This window comes from Hibiscus syriacus, unplaced genomic scaffold, assembly GCF_006381635.1.
Source record: "Hibiscus syriacus cultivar Baekdansim isolate YM2019G1 unplaced genomic scaffold, ASM638163v2 tig00110328_pilon, whole genome shotgun sequence".
Taxonomy (NCBI): domain Eukaryota; kingdom Viridiplantae; phylum Streptophyta; class Magnoliopsida; order Malvales; family Malvaceae; genus Hibiscus; species Hibiscus syriacus.
The window spans coordinates 5266489-5288023 of NW_024062685.1; the positions used below are offsets into that span (position 1 = coordinate 5266489).

Genomic DNA, 21535 nt, shown 5'->3' on the forward strand with positions numbered 1-21535 from the left:
TTATTTTTATTTATTTTAATTATATCATTATTTAATATAAAAATATATTAGTAATTTAAATTCAAAAATTAATTTTTCACGCTTAATTTTTAATTTATCAAACAATTTCGAATATTTTAAAGGACCACAGTGTATGTGGCACACTGAAACAAACAATTAAGGCAACACGCCGAACACCGCACTAGCTAATTTGTCCTTATAAGTAACATTAAATAATTCAAGGACCCTCCATAATATCCACTAATTTTGTTGGATAAAATTTTTAAATAGTTACTAAACTATGTTTAAATATATTTAGATATTAATTTAAAAATTATATAATTCATGATAAATTTTTTTTTTTAAAATAGACACGACATTAAATTGTCATTAAAGGGCAAAGTGATATATTAAATTAATAAAATTAAACTCATTTACCCCTCAATTATAAACAAAGTTTCATTTTTGATAATTTTCAACATTTCTAAGTAATATTCTAAAAAATATTTTTAAAATGTATAGAAATTCACAATATATTTTAAAATTATAACTTCATGAATTTGTTTATTCATCAAACTGTTTTATAAATAACTTCTTATTTATTGATTAAATTTGTAAAGCTTATATTTATATTTTCGAGATTCAAAAGTGGAGTCAATTTTTTAAGCAATGTGTTCAATTATTTAATTTTTTTAGTAATTCAAATATAATTTAAAAGTGTATAGTTTATTTTTTGTAATTTTTTTAAAAGTTGAATGACTACAAAGATGCTTTATATGTATTTTTTAAGATTAATTAACTAATAGTTATTAAAACGATAATTTGACCCTTTAAGATGATTAGGGACACATGATATTTAACACAATTCTGGTGGTCAAATTACTTGAACGTTGGCTAATAATTGTGCATAAACGGTCTAACTTAATCATTGCATATCAAATGATGGGCATGCTCGTAATTACATCAGGATTGCTGTCATTAAGATACGCATAGACTTATCTCCCAGTTCATCCCCTTTTACGTTGTTTTTGTTCCATTCTTCTCATTATTTATTTTTGTTAATCTATTATATTTTAAGATATAATATTTTAAGATTCTTTCAAATCGTGAAGAATTTAGTTTGGTAAAAGAGGCTGAGACATTGAGAGTTACGTCCAAGTTAACGTACTTCAAATTAGGGTAACTATGTTTAGTACTAAATTATCAGTTTTGATTCGTTTTAATACTTAAATTTTCATTTTTTCAAAATCATACCTAACATTTAGTTTTTATTTATTTAGTATCACACAGTTAAAAACTTATTGGACGGCTGACATGGCAAACTCCGATGGTGGATGACTAGTTCGAACGGTGGACCACGAGAGAATGATGAGCTGACCACATAGTCCAGTTTCAGGCCTATCAGAAAGTGGACCACGGATCGGATGATGAAAAAATCAAAGAGTCCGTCTCGATTTGGGGAGATTGAGACCTTTTCGATGAAACAGAGGCTGTAATCGCATTAGAGGGTAAAAAGGTGTGACTAGAAAGTTTGAGCTTCATCGGTCGATGGATGCAACAACCAATAGTTGTAGGCGTGACGACCGATGAGCTTGTTCGTTAATTTGTAATAGTGGGTATAAAATTAAGAAAATAAAACTTTAGCTATATTTTTAAAAATAAAAAATTAAATACTAGAGCAAATTAAACTGAATTTAGATACTAACACTTAATTTACGTTTGAAATTATTGGGGTTGAGTTGTGTAGAAAGTGGCAGTTATCTGTTGAACATGAATCTATATAATATCAACCTCGCTCTATAAAAGATCTTCCAAATCCATTCCCAACGTGGAGGCACAGTGAAGATGTCAGGTTTGCGGCAAACTAGAGAATGATTTCCAACTTATAAACAAATCTCTCTATCTCCGTTTTCATGCGCGACGCTGATACAAGTAGAATAATCGAGGATTTAAAGCCATTAAAGTTAAATTTTTATATAATTTAAATTTTTTTATATTTTTTTCTCTTTAAATTTTATAATTTATGTCATAGCATAAATCTTATGTTTGTCTAGATACGCGTGCATTGGAGGTTGGATGATCCAATGAAAACAAGGCAAACTTAAGATACAAATTACATATTACAGCCCCGGACAAGAGTTTATGGTTACTCCGCTATAATTATTTTTGATAAATTAAGATATGTGTATTGTATAGGTTTGGTGAAAAAACTCATACTTGACAATGATGATAACGGCGGTTAAGATTGGAGCCGGAATGAATAAATCATAATGGTGCTTGCTTGGTTCGACCAACAAATCTGAATCCACCGACTGACCAACCAACACCATTCTCCACTTTTTTTTTTCTCAATCAACACCACCTAGATATTTGGATTTACACTGATCTGAGTGTAGACTAGAGAACCAACTATCCACATAGTGTAATCAAACACCATACAGCCGCCTGGATTTTGCCATTGACAACTTTGATGCAGGGTTTTGAGTTCATTTCAATTATATAAAATTGGCAATTGACAAAAAGAAATTCTCTGCCATTGACCATTCATCTCAAACAAAAACTCATAACGTTAATTCCGGCACATCCTTCACCAGGTGATCAAATAAAATGAAAATAGTTCTAGTTAAAAAAAGTACACTTCTCCACAATGAGAACAAAATTTCCAGTGGGACTGGGAATATATAACAACACTTTTAGGCCTTCCGTGACCGCCCCCTCTTACCATTTTTTCCTCGAGAGGATTGCGAACTTTTGTTTGAGGGGCGTCCACGCCTTTACTTTCCACCTGATGTGGACTTCTTCGTACCCTTACCTCGGCCTTTGCCGGAAACCTCACCATGATGTGCTCTTCACTGCTGTCACTCTCGATATCACTATTCTCCTCTTCCTCTGTGTCAGATGCATCCTTCGCCTTCTTCCTCTTCTTTGAGGAAGTTGGAGTTTTATTAGCACCCTTTTTGTTTGCTTAGGAGCTGAAGTTCGGTATCCGGTAACTCGGTCACTGCAGTCAGGATGGATTTATAAATTAGTGTGCATGCCAACTCTCGTAACTTCAATATTTAATAGTTGTCAACTTGACAATCTATGGCAACAACCTAGTTTGCAATGTTATTACAAAAACCCTATATAAGTCCCAATTAACTGGAAACCGAGACACCGACAGAAACTTACCTTCACCAGAATCTTGCCATCATGAATGTCCAGCTGTAGAAACAGAGAACATTTACACATAAGTCTTTGTGTTTCAATATTTCAACATAACAAGAGTCATCGGCTAGTACAAGACCAAACGACATCAGCAAAATGAGCTAATAGCCAATGATCAACACCTCGGAATCCTCAAAGTTTATATCCACCAATACAGAAGAATAGAAGTTGCACTTACATTCTGATGGGATTAATGACACTAGCTGCATGTAGCAATGCATGTCAAAAAGTCCTTAGGCATAAATATTTAAACTTAACCCTTCGAACTTTAGAAGTATTAATAAAGTCAATAAAATTTTTAGCACAAATATACTACTGTCTTGGGACTAGGAAAAAAACATTTGCAAGGTACCCCATAATGTTATCTAGGTACTAAAATCTCTAATATTTGGTTGTTTGGTTTTTTTTTTTTGGTGGGGGGGGAGATTACAAATTTACCTGGTCAGCCTGTCACCAACATTTGTTCTATCAACAACGGCCATTGAATGGCCCACCAGGCACACTACACAGATATACAAAGAATTCCTCAGTACCATCCCGTCGAGAAAACCAGAGCATGGTATTATATTTACATGAAGTTATTGTTAATTTATCCACCTGATAACATGCATGCCCTCCAGATGTCTACTTTTTCGGAACAGCAGAAGACCTAAATGGAAGACACAATATCAGTTAATAGAATAAAGGATAGAGGACAGACAAAAATCTGCAAGCACAAGTAACAATGCATACTTTGTCCGGCGGGACCATATCCCAACTCTCCATACTGAGCATGGCCCAACTTATGCAGGAGGAGTCTGCACCAACAAATGGTATTGCCTGAATCCATGCAACGTAAATTCCAGCCACTGGGAAGGAAAGGGATAAACAAATGCGACTTAGATATTTACAGACTAAAACTAGCAGGGTGAAGTTTAATTGACTTCAACCCTAAGTACTTCACATAAAGTAAAGAATCAAAATGAACAGAAAAAAATAGAACAGTTGAAAGAGTCATACTATGAAATCAATGATTTCTTTTATTCTTTAGGAGTAACATACAAGTCACTTTAGCACACTGAATAGCATAAAATAGATGCAATATAACAGAATCTATAAATTAAGCTATGATAAATAGTAGATAACAAGAAAGTTCCATGCAAAGCTTAATGATCATAGATCACAAAATAAGGTGGAACAAATGATTGGAAGGGAGGGAAGAAAAGTAACCAAGAACTGTGAAAACATAACAATGGTGATACATCTAGACCAAAAAATCAGCCAATAATGGTGAAGCGAGAAGAGAATTAACATTAAGAATAACATAGCCATGGGCAAAGCAAAACCTTAAATCCATGAGAGGTTTGGGATACATCCAGTCATCACCAGTATTCTTATTTGCCCCACATATACATTGCCCACCACCTAGAAAACAAGCAAAGACATAATCACCTTGAAATCTATAAACATAAGGCCTATTATGGCATCACTTCTCCCTTTAACCCTCAATTTTATTAAGAGTTTTAGCAACCAGACTATTACCCTCCCTAACAAAGTACAGAACCAGCAGACATACCTGCAGTACACGCTGAATTTACAGAACCAGCTGAAACAATTGCATTGGGAGGAAGAACATTGTGCCTCTGAATACTTCAACACGACGAGGAACCCACTCATCCTTCTGCTCTCTGTGCCCAAGCCTGCACATGCGATGAATGAATTACATGCAGTAAATAAAGGATTTAAGCACTGTGAAACACATTAAATAATGGGATGATGCAGTAAACAGGTGTGTGTCACTAACCTTCCATAACCCAAAGCCCCACCTAGACATTCATGTAACGAAGTCAATTGTTTATGAAATGGAAAATAAAAGAGAAATCTAAACATTTCACAATAATCAGCAGTGAACTTACTGTAAACATAGCCATTTGTATCCACAGCAACTGGATGCACAACATATAAACAAATGAGATGAATGTTGTAGTAGTAGTAGTAGAAGAAAAAAGTAAATATAAACAATGAGGTGATGTTATAGTAGTTTTTGGGGAAGGAGAGGGATCATGCCCAAAACATGAAAGAGAACAGCATAATATGAACCTGTATGTTTGCCCCAGCAGCTTTGACAATAGTTTCTCCAGAAAGAGTGGCTATAGCTCTAGGGCGTGGTTGGGCTTCATAAACAAGCCTCACTGACTATCCTTAGCATTATACTGCAAGCATATCGTATAATGCAAACATCCAAGAAAAAGCAGTGCTGCAAGTCAATCTAATATATATTTACCACAGCTAGCAACTAGTCTTATATATTATATACATGAAGCATACTTTGTAAGTAATAGTCTGCAGCAAAAAAGGAACAAGTCTCGTCAAAGCAACTCTTCTTCTCGACATACCTCATTGTCTGTCCCATGACCAAGCTGGCCATATTGGGGAAGACCTGCAGTTCTATAACCAAAAAAACAAGTTTAGAACAGTGAAAAGTGAACAATAAAAAAAAATATAGCCTATGAAAGTAAGTCAAGACACAGCTAAAAGAACCGCACCCATACAGTATAGAAGCTCCTTCAGCAGATGATAACCACACACTGAATTCAGCTCCACATGCACGTTTGTAACTTGAGAGACAAGACAACGTACGGGAGATGACTCAACTTCTACAAAATGATAAATGATAAACATTTGAAACAAAAAGTTTAAAAAATGTCATCATCCATACAAGAATTTAACACTAAGAAACAAACACCTAGTAACATGGTACTAGTACTAATCCAATCAACAGACCTACCATTTTTTGTGGAACCTGAACCAAGCTGCCCATGCTTATTCCAGCCAAATGCCAGGGAATTACCATCTTCAGTAACTACCACCGTGTGGCTCCTTCCCCCTCCTGCTTTGATTATTTTATACCTTCAACATAGCAACATAGGTCAAATTAACCATCAATTTCAGAAAATTAACAAATACAGACGGTATAATTTAATAACCAAAGAACATACTGTAAAAGTTCAGAAACACAGTTGGCCTATCACGATGGATTCTATCGCCATGACCATTGCCCTTTCTATACATAAACGTCTATCAGCCACTATTAACAACAGTAAAATCATTAACAATATGCATTTAACAACATTAAAAAAGCTGAGCTTTTTCATGCCTCATTACGACCCCATGAGTAGCATCGCCCTCACATCCATGCAACGCAGTGACATGACACTGCAACGAAACGAAATATTTTTTAAGTACGTATATATATATATACATATTTGAAATGTATATCCGTAGGTGTAGACAAAACTCACCGCAACCGGAGTAACAAACCGGATATTGACACCAATGAGAGGGCGGAGGCGAGTGGGAGACCAAGTTGCCTTCACTGGACCTTTACGGCGGCCAACGATGTCCCGACTCGTGGAGCCACAAAACAAGAGCTCTCCTCCTCTCTCTCTCCCCTTCATCTCCACCTTATTCTCTGCTTCGTTCGACGACATTTCCAGGCTAAGCAAAGTTCAAAACTTCGACACACACACGAAAAAAAAAAGAGCTAATGAAAGCCGATCTAACGGTTCGTATTTGAAAAGGAGGAGGTAAGGGCCATAGATGAAGGAGAAATATGGCGGGAAAGACAGAACAACGGCTAGTAAGAAGGGGATCGGCGAGAGTAGGGTTTAAAGCAGGGAAGAAGAACCGAAACCCTAATTCAAAAAATGGGGCAAATATTTCAAAAGAAGTGAAAGAAGAGGATATAAAGGGTTTGATTGCCTTTTACTCTTTTTTATTATTAACTGTGGAGAGAGAGAAAGAGAGCAAGAGATATCTATTTGGTCTTTTCAAATTCCAAATAATTCCCTTTTTAAATGTAAGAAAACGGTTATAAATTTCTTTTTATTTGCGTTTGTATTTGTTAAATTTCTCAACTTTGTATTTATTGAGAAATTATCGGAAATCAAAGATTTAATATTAATTAAGATTAAAGTAATAATTTGATCAATAAATATATAGTTAAGATTATATATATGTTCGTTTGTTTAAATTAAACAATTCTTTATTTTAACCTAATATAAGTATGAACATTTTTGTCAAACAATATAATTATAAACATGCTAATTGTTACATATAGAATTCAATATGTTTATGAAAAAAATAAAATATGTTAAAAAACGAGTATATAATATATTTTTTTTATTTTAATTATAAATTAAACAAAATACCATTCTTCGTTATTTAATAAATAACAAAACATGTACAAATAAATAAGTTTTTCTTAAAAAAAATCTTGCACGAACCAACTTACCCCAGTTTAAAGAAATCGTTGTTGTTTCTAGAGGTCATGGTTCAAACACAAGACAAAACTTTTGATTGTCACTGTCTTTACAATCAACTTAATGAATCAAAAGAGGAACAGTTTAGGTGAACCTTTGCAAATCACATTGCATCCTATGAACAAAACAATGGTGTCAACTTCACTCTCTGTTTATCTATCTATATATGTTTAGCGATTGATGTAGACGCCTCTAAAAGATTACTGTGATTTCAAAACCCAATTCTGATAATGATAATTTGGCTGCTTAAAACTTTGACTCATTTCAAGTAGGCTCACCAATTTGTTGTTGCACAGTGGTGAACGGAAAGCTGAGGGTGAGCACGTGCCCACCCTACTTACGTCCGCCACTGTTGCTGCGCCTGGTCAGCATTTAGCCGCTGAGGGTGTGCTGAAAACCTCGAATGGTTAACGGAAAGCTGCTGAGCCACGCAGTTTGAGTCATCAACATGTAATCCAAATGCAAAACATGACAATCCAATTGGAAAAGCTTACAGACTGTCTGTATGCTTCAATGCAACTGCACAGAGTACTCAACTTCAGATATATACTAAACTCTTACAGGATTATCAGTCAAAATCACTTATAGGTTATGAATAATTATCAAGGCAGGCACTAATTCAGAAACTTTTTTCAGAGCCAGATGACATAAGAACATCGTTATGTATACCGTCTTTAAGTCGAGCCTGTTGCTCAATAGCCTGAAGACGAAATTTCAACTCATTTTTCTGACTTGTAAGCCCCGAAAGAATCCCTCTAAACAAGGAAGATCAAACAATGATGAGATGCTGAGGAGCAAGTGTGTAATGAGCCCAATTACAGGAGAAATTGTGTAATAATTGGTATAATATTTAGAACTTGATACGGACCTGTACGTAGTTAGCTGTGCAGATAAGGTGGTTGCCTCCATTTTCAGAGTTTGCACCTTATGCTCTAATTCTGCGATGTACCGCATCCTCCGCTCCTTGGAACGAGCTGCAGATTGCCGATTAGCCAAAATTCTGTCATGAATAAGTCAGAATCAGTAACCATGTCCAATTATAATATCGCAATACTAGAAGAAAAAGAAAAGAGAAGCAACCTTTTGACACGTTTTGGATCCACATATGCAATCTCAGCAAGCTTTTCATTTTCCATAATCTTTTTTTACCTCAGCTTCATTGAATTTGTAGAGCAATGAACCCCTCGATTTCGCTTTGTCGAATCATCATCAAATTGCAGACTTCCCTTGAAACTATCCATTGAAACACTTTGAAATTGCCCAACGGTCGGGATCGGGGCAATATCTCCAGCAACGCTCCTCTTGACGCTATTGATAGGATGTCCATTGACACCACACTTCATTGTCACTACTTTCACCTCCATAGGTCTTTGTGCCACTACCTCTGCTATCCAAATCCTGTCCTCAGTGCCTGAAGAGTTCAATGTCTCAAGATTTTCAGAATTCATGTAAGCATTAAACAAGTCGTCCGCCAATTCTCGTTTCACCAACTGAACTGGTTCATGTACAGCAGGGTTCACTATTGAATTAGATTGAAGCGAAGACTGAATCATAGCAGAGAATCCTAATGGAAAATCACTGCTGGACCGCCTATGGCCTCTACGGGGCGGCAAACTTGAACAGACGCCGACACAAAACTCTTTACTTCCTCTATCAACCGGTGTAGGAAGTGAAGGCCTAATATTAGACTTGACGACCCTTTTTCTCCATGGAAACACCGTTATAAACAGGATCAAAGAGGGAAGAAATTCAAGGACAAGATAAGGGGAGAGGTAATAAGGGTAAAGAGGTCGGTTGAGATAAAGACCTAGAATGAAACGGTGAGCCTTGTTGAGAACTGGGACTATAACCAATGATCTATGTTGGACAAGACGATGAAGCAGTAGGGTTGTTGCGGTGTGATGGAGAGGTATCGCATATCTTTTGTTACTACTGTTCTCAGAACTACAAAGCATATATGAAGAAGAAGGAGAAGCCATTTGAGATGCACTGATCAGATGGGTATATCTGAGTTGTTTCGAGGCTTAAACAATAAATTTGACGGTGGTGATTGAAGCTTTTTCATATTAGTTCTACTGTCACTGATTCCCTCGGTCGCATTTCATAATTCTTTCAACTGCTACACACAAAAAGACCCCAAAGCAAACCCAGAATCCAAGTATGGAAATAGGAAAGAAACATTACAAATACAATGAACCAAAGTGAGAGACGAAACCGAAATATGCAAAGTGGATCAAAATGATTACGCATTGTTTTAACCAAATGTGGCTGCGATTACATTGCATTACTGATTACACTGTTAAAAAAGTATGAACAAAAGACTTGTGAAGTGGAAGGAAAATTGCCGGCACAAGTGCAAACATAAAAATTTATATTAAAATTTTAGGAGTGTAAAATTATAAAATCTTAGCCGATGTAAAATTAAATAATTCATATAAAATACAAAGAAAATATAAAAATATAAGAGAATTTTAAATTTCCAGGGGTGTGACTAGGGCTGTAAACGAGCAGAGCAGGGCTCGAGTATTGTTGAGCTCGACTCAACTCGAAAACTCAGAAATGAAGCTCAACTCAACTGGAAACTCGCGAGCCTAAAATTTTCAAGCTCGACTCGAACTCGAAATCATGGACTGAAGCTCGTAAAAGCTCGAAAAGAAAAAAAATATTAACTTAACTCATTAAAGCCTCAACTCAAACTCGAATCTAAATATAACTACATGAAAACCTTATACTGCATTTAAAAAAATCAACACATATATGTTAATATTAATAATTTATTTTTTAAATTAAATATTAATATATTATATTTTCAAGCTACTCACGAGCTTTTCGATTTGTGTATCAAATAGTTCGTTCTGCTCATTAAGAACTCGAGCTCGAGTATTTATCGAGCTTTGACCGAGTTGATCTCGAGTAACTCGCGATTTGTCTCGTCTCATTTGCAGCCCTAGATGTGGCTACTAGACCTGACAAACTTGACCCGACCGATTTACCCGACCCAATACCCGATATTAACCCGAACATGATAATCAATTTTTATTCGATACCCGACCCATACCCGATCCAAAATTTATCGAAACCGAAAGTAACCCGAATCGAAAGAAATACAAATCGGATTTTAACCCGATCCGAAAGCAATACGAACCGAATTTAACCCAACCTGAAAGCAATCTGAACGGAAATTAACCCGAACCAAAAGGAAGAATCTTATGATAAAATTGAAAATAGTAACAAATAAAGTTTACTTATCTTACTTGTAATAAAAATTATATTTATAATAAAATAATAGAAATTACTTAGGTTACATAAGAGGAATATAAAATAAGAATCTTATTGTAAGATTACAAATAAAATTTACTTATCTTACTTGTAATAAAAATATTATATTTATAATAAAATAATAGAAAACAACTAAAACAAAGGAAATGATATTAAATTTATAGTAAAAATAATATAAAATTTATTTATGTTACGACTAAAAATTAACAAATAAAGTTATGTATTATTTTTTAATTTTAATAAAAACATTAAATTTATAATCGGAAATAAAATCTTTAATAAAAAATTATTTCTTTATCAAATTGATAAACTTTTCATATAAGATCAACATAAATTTTGATAACAAACTCTAACATGCATTATAGGATCGTATTTGTGTCAAATTATCAATTTATCATCTATAAATGATGGTTTAATCCAAAATATTGAATGATCGAGAAATGAAATTAGGCCATAAATAATAAGGTTAACAAAAAGAAGACATATTTTTACAAGAATATATCAATAATTATATATATACTTAATTAGACTCGTACCAATCCAACAAGAATTGACTTGATCTAAACATTGAGCCAAACAAAAATCAATCGATCTGATATTTACCGACCCAAAAACCAATCGATCTGATTTAATTCGAATAAAAAAACACCGATTCGATAATCACCCGACCCGAAAATTGACAAGTACCGACCCGATTTACCATACACTCGAACGAGATTCGAACCAAATTTGATCCAACTTAAACATAATTAAATCGAATATATCTACATTCGAAATAACTCAACCCAAACCCGATATGAATGATCCGTTTGCCACCTCTAGTGACTGTACCCGTCGTCCATCTTGCCGGCAGCTTTTCTTAATCTTAAAACTCAAGAAAAAAAAGGCTATATGTTTAGACATTAGAAGATAAACCTGGATTTTGTGGTCCGTGAGTGAAAATGAGGCAAAATCCACGCGTTTTCTCCATCTTTCCTCCTTTAACTCCGGCATCTTTCAAGTAGATTATAAAATTATATATTTTATTATCTGCTTATATTTCGTATTATAACAGAATCTTATTTTATTTTTTGAGAATAATTATAACAGAATCTTATTATACAACTTATAAGGGCGTCCGTGATCACAAGTCACAACCAATTGTTGGCGCCACGAAGGATTACTTTTTGTTTTAATTAATTTTTCAGATTGTAGAAAAATTTAATTTATATATATATATATATATATATTCATATTAAAAATATATTTATAAAAATTTATTCAAGATATAAGTAGTTTAGTAAAAGATTTATAAATAAATTTATTATTTTAATTCTGAATTTTTCTTTTTAATTATTTTATTAATTTTTTAAATTTGTTTATAAAACATATTTTTATCTGACACTATACTCGATATCTTATAACACTAATGTAATTAAAAAATTATAATAATATAAAGGCATGTATATCAAACGTTTGGGCCTAAGGCTGACAATATTTCCCTAGTTTACGGCCTGTGTCTGGTATTTTTATGACAAACTACTCCGCCAAAACGAACCAAAAATCGGTTATAAAAGGAGGTCGGGATCCGCGAGCATTATTGCAAAACCCTAATCCGCAAACTATAGCCTAGGCTCGGCCGTCATCTTTCTTTCTTCAACGCTCCGGTCAATCTCTTGTTTTCCCTCTTCAAGCTTCTTATTTAAGCTTCAGATTTTTCCCGAGGAAGATTTCCATTTCCTTTTCCGCGTGTTTTTATTTGGTACACTGCTTTTCTAGATCAAAATCGAGGCAAAATGATGAATATTCGAATCAATGAATGCTCAAAAATATTTCAAAAACCGAGTGTGTTGATTTCGTTAATTTGAATAGGAAGATCTGATGCCTCTATATCTAGCTGTTTATTTTGATTTCAAACTTTTATTTGCAAACTATATAACAGAAGCCGATGATGAATCTATAGAGACATTTCTGAAATGCAGTTTTATTCTGCATAAATCTGTTGAAATTCATGAACTAGGACGGTCTGAGGCTTTCTCTCTCTTTTTTTATGCAAATAAAATTTTATTGTTCAGGTTTTGAACTTCGACGGTAAAGATTTTATTACAGTGGTGTCTGTGTATGATGAGAAATTTTAAAACAGTTGACCCTGCCTGATTTCCTTTTGGATGAGACACAGAAATCTGAAACAGAACGCTGAAAATGAACTGAGAATCTTGAACATGATTTTGATGAAAAATCCACGAATCAAATTTGAAGAGTCTAAAATATCAGCTTCCATTGAGCTCCCAACAACCCTAACTATTTGACCGCACCCAAAGTATTTGATATTTGTCATAATGTTTCCGCAAAATTTAATTTTCGGGGAAAGATGGAATTTAATTTTGAAAACTATTTGATTTTGGAGTCGTCACGCATCATTAAGTTAGTAGGTTGAAAATCCTAAACATCAAAAAATAGTATACGTTTTACTAAATATTTTTTTTTAAGAGTTCGAGAATCTGTTACGTGTGAGGAAGAGATAGCACCTCATAACACTCAAATTTTGGTACATACCTAACAAACTATACAATAACATGACTAAATTGCAACATATATAATATGAGAGCACGAATTAAAAATAAACTAAAATTGTATTGATGACTAAAATAGAGGATTACAAGATATATAGGACTTTTACAGTGAATAATCCACGTGCGAAAATGCTCACCAGGTCCTCCATGAAACGGCGCCGTTTCAACACATATATATATCCAAAACAAGCCCAATACCAAATCATCTCTAATTTGTTTCCCTAGCCCCTTTTTGAAAGAGAGATAATGGAGAGAAAGCTCTGGGAGCTTCAAACGAATCCCATAACACGGTGGTGTTCAGCCATGTTGGCTATCACTGACCGGCGACTGCCGCCGTACGCCGGCGTCAAAAGGGAGAGAAAATGGCATCATTCGAAGCGCCCTGTGGCCCTGAGCACAGATCAGGGCCCTTTTTGGCCTGAAAATGGACCAATCGTCACATATCTAAGAAGAAACCTTTCGGTTTCTTTGGCTTCGACAACCTTAGCTGTCAACGACGTTCAACCGAGGTAAGTTTTGTCCCCTCTCCTTTTTCTTTTATGTTTTTCTTTAGGTTTTCTCTATTTTTTCGATTTTCTCTCTCTAATCCCTCCGTTTTTTTTTCAAACTCGAATACTCTTTGTAAACATTATCTGATTACATGTGATTTAATGGTTATTGACTGCCCTGATTCTCCTCGGGATATTTGTTGTACTTGCTTTTAATTTTTATTGGGTTTTCTCTGACTTGGATTTGATTTTCGGCTGACTACTTGTCTCTTTGTCACTGTATATAGTCATTGTTCGATGGATGGGCTCTCATCGGCTCCGATGGTGGCGGCAGCGAGGGAAGCAATCGGCTTGAGCGACTGGGAAATTGAAGAATTAAAGACGGTGGTGGCCGAGCTGACATTGAAACCCTAGTTTGTTTTAGGGTTTTAGATTGGGTCGATTTGGGTTGACCATAGGTTTAATGATGGGTCGGGTCCCAGCTGGGTCTTGGGTAGGTATCTAGGTCATCCGAGTGGACTTTTGGATTGATGTAATCTGGGCCATTGGTGGGCTAGGTTTGTGTTGTGTTTGTGGTTGGCCTCAATTGGCTTGCAAAATAATGTAAATAATAATAATAATAATAATAACAACAACAACTAATAATAGTATTAATATTTTAAATAAATAAAAAAAATCGGGATAAAAACGGGTGTCTACAATATTGATTACAAATACTGATGAAGAATATGTTAAAAATACACATGTTATATAAAAATTCTTTTATAAAAAGTCACATATACATAAAAGAGAAATCATTATATTAATTGTGAAATCCTAAACAAGATACACACTCAACTATAAATGTGTCTCGATACTTGGACAACCATTTTTCAAATCTACAAATTTTAGTTACATATTTATAAGTGCATTGCCATAAAATTTTAAATAAAGTAAATCTTTAAACTTGAGTCCTATCAGTCACAAATTCTTAATTTTCTTTTAATTTAGTTCTTTATAAAATATGTTACACTATTTTTTTAAAATTGAACAAACATAAAATTCAACTAATAATTTTAATATTATATCAAACTAATGAGCAGTCCCAATGCTAGCAGCACTTCTATTATCACTGCTTTCCTGTTGGTAGAACTCGGCAACGCTTACTGGAGGCTGCTGGAAATACAACGTCCCAGTCCAAACATTCGAAACAAGCTTTGCCAAACCATCAACAATAACCGAGTCCGGATATGAGGTATTACCGACGAGCCACTCCCTTTGTACGCGTCCCCAGTCAACGCCTCATACACATCACTGCTATACGTTTCAACTATAACCGATGCAACCTGCATATCCCACGCTTGTTTGATACCTTCCAAATCCCCACAATTCTGCATCAAAGAATGAACAAATTCCAATTGCTCTCGAATATCCCATCACCCACTGTCGATTGCTATTCCTGATGACTCCCCCACAAGCCGTACGACCTGTTCCTTTGTGCCGAGCCCCATCCGAATTCAACTTAACCCAACCCGATGGAGGCGGTTCCCACACTTCGACCTGACCATGAGACGTTGAGGCTTGGCTCTGCGAAGCAACCATAGAAGCACAATCATACACTGTTTCGACAACCATCCGTCGGCTAAGGGATAAAATGTTTTCACCTACCACAAAGCATTTATATAAAAAAAATTATTTATCCTCAACCAAATATTCCACACGATTACCCCAAAACAACAAATCCCAGCTATCCGCACATACCGGGAAATAGTCAGGTTGACTAATATTCATACGGATCCACGACAACCATTCCATGTGTAGGAATTCCTCAAGTCTACTTGGTTTAATAATGCTCTCCTAAGCAGTTCTAGCAATGACACAGTCTCTAAAAACATGTGACAACGATTCCACTGTTGCTCCACGTAACGGGCAAGCCACATCCGATGCAAGAGAGCGCCGAACCCGTTCCTTATTTGTCAACAGGTAGAGATGTAAAAAACTGATCCGACATCTAAATCTGACTGAAACCAACTTCAGTCAAAACTATTTATGACCCGAGGTGATGGTGGTTCGAAACCTATTCAAGTCCGAACTGGTGTTGACCTAAACCCGAGTTGGACTTGGAAATTTACGACCTGCACTCAGACTGAGAACGACCTGAACCCAAATTGAACTTGATAATGTGATAACCGAACACGACCTGCACCCGACCTAATATAAACATGAACCCGAGATTAAACCGGTAAATAACTGATATTACTCGACCTGTTATCAACATGACCTGTAATAAGCCTGATCTGTAATTGATTCAACTTGTAAATGATTCGACCTATTATTAAATTGAACTAATATTTCATTGACTTATAAGTTACAATTAATGAAGTTGTGAAATTTTGAATTTATAATAAACTGTGATAATTAATATGATTAATTTTTAAAAGTTAAAACAAATTGTTACTTATGATAATTTTTTGACTATTAAATAAACTATGATAATTAATATGATTACTCTTTAAAAGTTAATATAAATTGTTAGTTATGATAATTAAATTAATAAATTTTCCTTCTATATTAATTATAATCCTTATATTAAATTTTAATTATAATCATTAAATTAATTTCATTAAATATTTATTGAACATGATTTTATTAGATATTATAAAATTAATTTAAATATTTATAAATTGAATTTATTTATATGTATTAATTAACTAATAATTTAAATATAATTTAACTTAAAATTTTAAAATATATATAAAAGATTAATTTACTTGAGTTTTAAAATTTAAAATTTTAAAATTTAATCATTAATTTAAAATAAACAATAAACTTTTATAAACATATATTCACATGAGTGGTGGGATAACTTTTTAAAAGAAAGAATGTTTTTGAGAGAAAATTGATTGTTTAAAATTTAGAAGAGGGAATTATCAAATTTTGACAAATTGGATTTTTTTGCCAAAATTTAAAAATGGAAAAACTGATTTTTTTGAGAATTTAGAAGAGGGAAGAGGGATTTTTTTTGACAAGTGTTGGAGCTTTTTTTTAATTCCCAATAAATTTTTTGGGTTAATTAAAAATGTAGTCCTCTAAGAATCAGTTGTTTTTTTTTTAATTTTTTTTAATTTATTTCCTTTTAATCATGGTCTAATTAAAAATCTTTTCTTGAAATTTTCAATTCAATGTAATTTAGTACTGTATACATTCTAATTACTTTTAATTTTCCTTTCTTTCTTTAATGTACACAATTATTAAATGTGAACATTAATTTTAGAATATTTTATTCTAGTCACTTATGTTTAATGATATATATATATGTACTTATGTAAATACTTATATGCATCATACATACATATATACTTATATATAATTATATATATATATATATATAGATATAGATATAGATATAAATATATATTTATATACATACCTATACACAGATACTTACATATATATATATATATATATATATATATATATGTGTGTGTAATTATATATATAGGTATAAGTATTTATTTAAATTTTAATTTATAATTTTATATTTGTTCAATTTAATCTTTAAAATTATATTTGTATATGAAATCGGCTCATACTTATTTATATTTTTGTAATTTACTTTAATCTAGTCATTAAAATTATATTTGCATATGAAATAGGCCCATACTTATTTATATTTTGATTTGATGACTCATATATTCGTGTTGTTTAATTTATTTAAATTTTTTTATGTAATTTCTTGTTTGTTCAATTTAGTCCTTAAATTTATATTTTTATTAAAATTGACTCACAATTATTTATATTTTTTTTTGTAATTTACTCCAAATCATATATAATTAAAAATAACAATTCGTCGTTCATGAAAGAAGAAAAATAATTAACCCAAAAATGATCGGACCTGAAGTCAATTCGTACCTGGCAATATCCTACCTGAATTTTATCTGTCAATAATGTGACCCGATCTGAACGAGATCTGACATGAATTCCATCTGAACCTGAATTAACATGCAATTTAACTAATTTGTACCTGAATCATTTTGACATGAATTGGCATCAATCCGAACTGAAATTAACCCGATCCGAACCCGAAATGAATTTGATGGTAAAATCAACCTTAAAATTACTCAAAATGATTTGACTTTGACTCGACCTATATATGATTTGACCTGATCTGACAGGATCTGACTGACCTATATCTGATTTGACCTGATCTGATAGGACCTGACTGAAACCTGAACGATTACCTTATTTTACATCCCTACCATAGGAAGGTTTTCACAGGTGGAAGACCCTTATACATTAACTTCAATTATCATGTAAAATTTATGTAACTTTAATTCTTATTTTTAGTTCTTTTTAAAATTAAATCTTTAATTTTATATTTTATTTATTTTTGTATTATATTTTTTTTTACAAAAATACTTTCACTATAAAATTATAATTATAAAATTTTTATAATTTTACATGACATTTAATTTATTAAAAGACATTGCAATTTAAAAAAGAATATGCGTGTATATCTTATAAGATTAGAAAAAAAAAAAATCTTAAATTGAACCAATTCACACCATAATATTATAAGTATTTACGATTAAATTTGAATAGAAAGTAGAAAAAATAATTTGATTTAAATATATTCAAATTTCGTAGAATCAATTTGAGTGAAATTCTAAAATACTCACCAACTTAACCAACTAATTTTTTTTTTAATTCCATTCAACTTAATCAAATACTCGACTGTAATGGTAACTTCAATTCTGTCGTTATCGACCTTTCTGATTCCACTCAGCTTGAAATTTCCCTCGATGAGAGAAAAAGGCAAATGCAAGGAAGGTATTAACTCGGAACTTATCCTTTGCATTAAATGATCATAACATGAATATAATTAGTGATCAGAGTGGATTAGTGCATTACTAATCCACCTTCTCCACAAAAGGCTAGCTTGCAAGCAGAACGAGCTAAACAACAAACCCCCCTCCATTCTATTTCCGGTTGGTTGCCCTTGGTGCAAATTAAATTAAATTCTATAGCCATAATCAATCCCACTGTAAGTAAAAGAATCGAAACAACAAAGCAACACAAATCAGCTGCAACAATAATGTTTTAGACTGAAAAGGATCCACTTTTAGATTCCATAAATTACACATTGCTTTTTTTTACTTGGGGGAAAATCATTAAAACGCCTCTGAGTTAGGCCAATGCACTTTTAAATTGAAGATTTAAAATCATTTCAAACGTATATTAATCACTTCAGGTTCCAAAAATTTAAGAATGATCTAATATTTTTATATTTTTTTCTTAAAAACAATGTGTATATGCATCTTTTCCCCCCTTAATATATCACATTAAATTTAATCATTAATACAAATACGTTCACAAATATTTTCTTTATTGCAATATAAAGTGTCAGCTTTATATAGACTGGAGGATCACATTCTTATGAACATACGAAATTTGGACCTTTTTCTCTATTGCAATTTGACCCAAATGCCTTCGCTGGGAATCTCTTGTTGGACCACAAATAGAAGATAAAACCCTGCGGCCGCGATATTACCGGAACCCGGTGCCGTGACATCAATGTTATACATTTGTTTTCCCAAAGCCGTCACCTTGTCGTTTCCGAGTACAAGCAACCTTTGATTCATAGAGAATGAATGTGTGTTAAAAGGTGGCGCCACCATGGTTACCGACACCTGGTTTTGAGCTACTTTGCCGGCAATCTTCACTTGAACAATTAACTTTTGCCCGTATTTGATTCCGGACATTGACTTTGGAGCAATGATTGTCGGTCTTATGCTGTTGAATTTAGCGTCTAAGTATGCCGGAGAGAATGCTTCTAAGCTTAGTTCAGTGGGGAAAAGAACACCGGTGAAGTTATAATAATGGTGAGGATTGCTTCCTCCGACTAAAACTCTGCCGTCGCGAAGCAATGCAGCGGTAGAATGGTACATCCGAGGAATCGTTGTTGGGTTTTGTGTCTCGAACCGTGTCCCCATTTTGCTATCAGGCTTGTATAAAACCGGATTCAAAACCGAGTTCCGACCAAACTCCCATGCGGCTGTTCCTGAACCTGCTCCATTGATGATCAAGACGTTGCCGTTTGGGAGCAATATCATGTAACCCATAACTCTAGCTAGAGGCATCGTCTCCATTGCCCACTGTGGGTTGGAGTCGGTTATTTTGATCCTTGCGCAAGTGTTCAAGGCTCCAATGAAAACTCCACGTGAAGCTTGAATGTAAGATCCTTTTGGAGCGCCTCCACAAACCAAAACTTCAGCTTCAGTGGCTGCAGATTTCAGATTCTTCAATGGAAGCAAAACAGCCGAACCGGTGCTGGGATAGTTTCTTGGATCGCCACCGGGGATCGTCGGATACGTCTTCACAACTTTGTTTTTCATGTAATCAAGCAAAATAGCTCGATTGTTGGCGAAAATAAATAAGTTTCCATCAACGTTGAGGAAAATAAAAGGGTAGAGATTGTTCTCAACGTGGAAGTCATTGGTTTCCGACAAGAAAGGCAAATTGAACGTGTTGGCGGTAATGGTTTTAGGAACAAACTCGTAGTTAAACTGTTTCCGACCGCCCACAACAATCTGTCTTCCATCAGGCAAGACATGGTTGGATGCATACCATCTTTCGACAGCCAATCCATTCGGTATTTCTTGCCAATCGCATGTACTGCATGGGCTAAAAACCCTGACCTTTCGTTCGCCGTCGTTGGATCCACCGGTTTGGATCAAGTTACCATCCGGTACTACCGCCCCCGAAGAGCACCAAACGTCGGTTTGGACCATGAGAGCTCTGGATTTGTTGGCTAAAACATCGTACTCGGCAGAATGAGCGGTGCAATCCACTTTGACAACTTGGTCTCTCCGGTCATGGCGGCATCTCCCATTAGGCAATGGCAGTTTTGATAGTCCGAAATCAGTTCTATCAAACATAACTACACGATCATTCCTGAGGAGCTGCACGTGCATGGCTGAGATGCCAATGCTTTTCTGTAGTAGTTGCCATTGACCTCCGGCGGCGGCGGCGGAAGCGAGGATACGCTGACATGGTTGTGATGCAATGATTAGGAGTGAGAAGACAAAAATTGGGGCTGCCATTGTTTTCTGATTGGGAACACCTATTTTTTTGCTCTTGGCTTTATCGCTCAAGGCTGAATGTTGATCCTATTCATATTACTCCATCAAGGAGGTAAACTACGATAAATTTAAGATACGTATAGTCATAAATTCGTAGAAAAATCAATTAACATTCATTCCCATATGTCCATGAATCGGATTCATATTTAGCATTTAAAGCTGTTAAAATAAATAATTTGATTACATTATATGACACCATTTATCTCTATTGAAATTGAGATAAGTATGAGTTGAATCAAGTCAAATATTTGATCGATTTAAATATTATAATATTATATTCATTCACATGTCATTCGGTAACATAAATTAAAATGGTTTTTATTCAATATGAGACTCAAATTGTAAGAATATATAATTTTATTTTTATTAGATAACTTATAAATCTAATAGAAAATATACTAGAAAAATATTAACTCAATTATTTGTAAATATATTAAAGATAATTGCATTATTTTTAAATCGAATAAATTTTTTTTACATTAAACTTAAGATCAAATCAATCAAAATTTTACTTTTTAAAATAATAATTTTATAAAAATATGATTAAACTATATAGGACATATTCAGATTTCATGCCCATCCTCAATTAGGAAAAAGAAATTCGTGGA

At 33.8% G+C, this 21535-nt stretch overlaps 1 protein-coding gene, 2 non-coding genes and 2 pseudogenes across 3 annotated transcripts; 2 read left to right on the top strand and 3 right to left on the bottom strand.

Annotated features, from left to right (window-relative positions):
- Window positions 1-2491: 2491 nt before the first annotated feature.
- Window positions 2492-6964, bottom strand: LOC120118529 (annotated as a pseudogene).
- A 1142-nt stretch (window positions 6965-8106) lies between these two features.
- On the bottom strand, window positions 8107-9466 carry LOC120118317 (annotated as a pseudogene).
- A 3079-nt stretch (window positions 9467-12545) lies between these two features.
- LOC120118880 lies at window positions 12546-12630 on the top strand. The gene has a single exon (XR_005515790.1). It is a non-coding gene; the product is annotated as a small nucleolar RNA snoR64a (small nucleolar RNA).
- Window positions 12631-12689: 59 nt separating this feature from the next.
- On the top strand, window positions 12690-12778 carry LOC120118882. Its single transcript, XR_005515791.1, has one exon. It is a non-coding gene; the product is annotated as a small nucleolar RNA snoR20a (small nucleolar RNA).
- Window positions 12779-19185: 6407 nt separating this feature from the next.
- LOC120118528 (aldehyde oxidase GLOX-like) lies at window positions 19186-20901 on the bottom strand. Its single transcript, XM_039138553.1, has one exon. The coding sequence runs from the start codon at window positions 20886-20888 to the stop codon at window positions 19251-19253; it is 1638 nt and encodes a 545-aa protein (XP_038994484.1). The 5' UTR covers window positions 20889-20901; the 3' UTR covers window positions 19186-19250.
- Window positions 20902-21535: the final 634 nt, after the last annotated feature.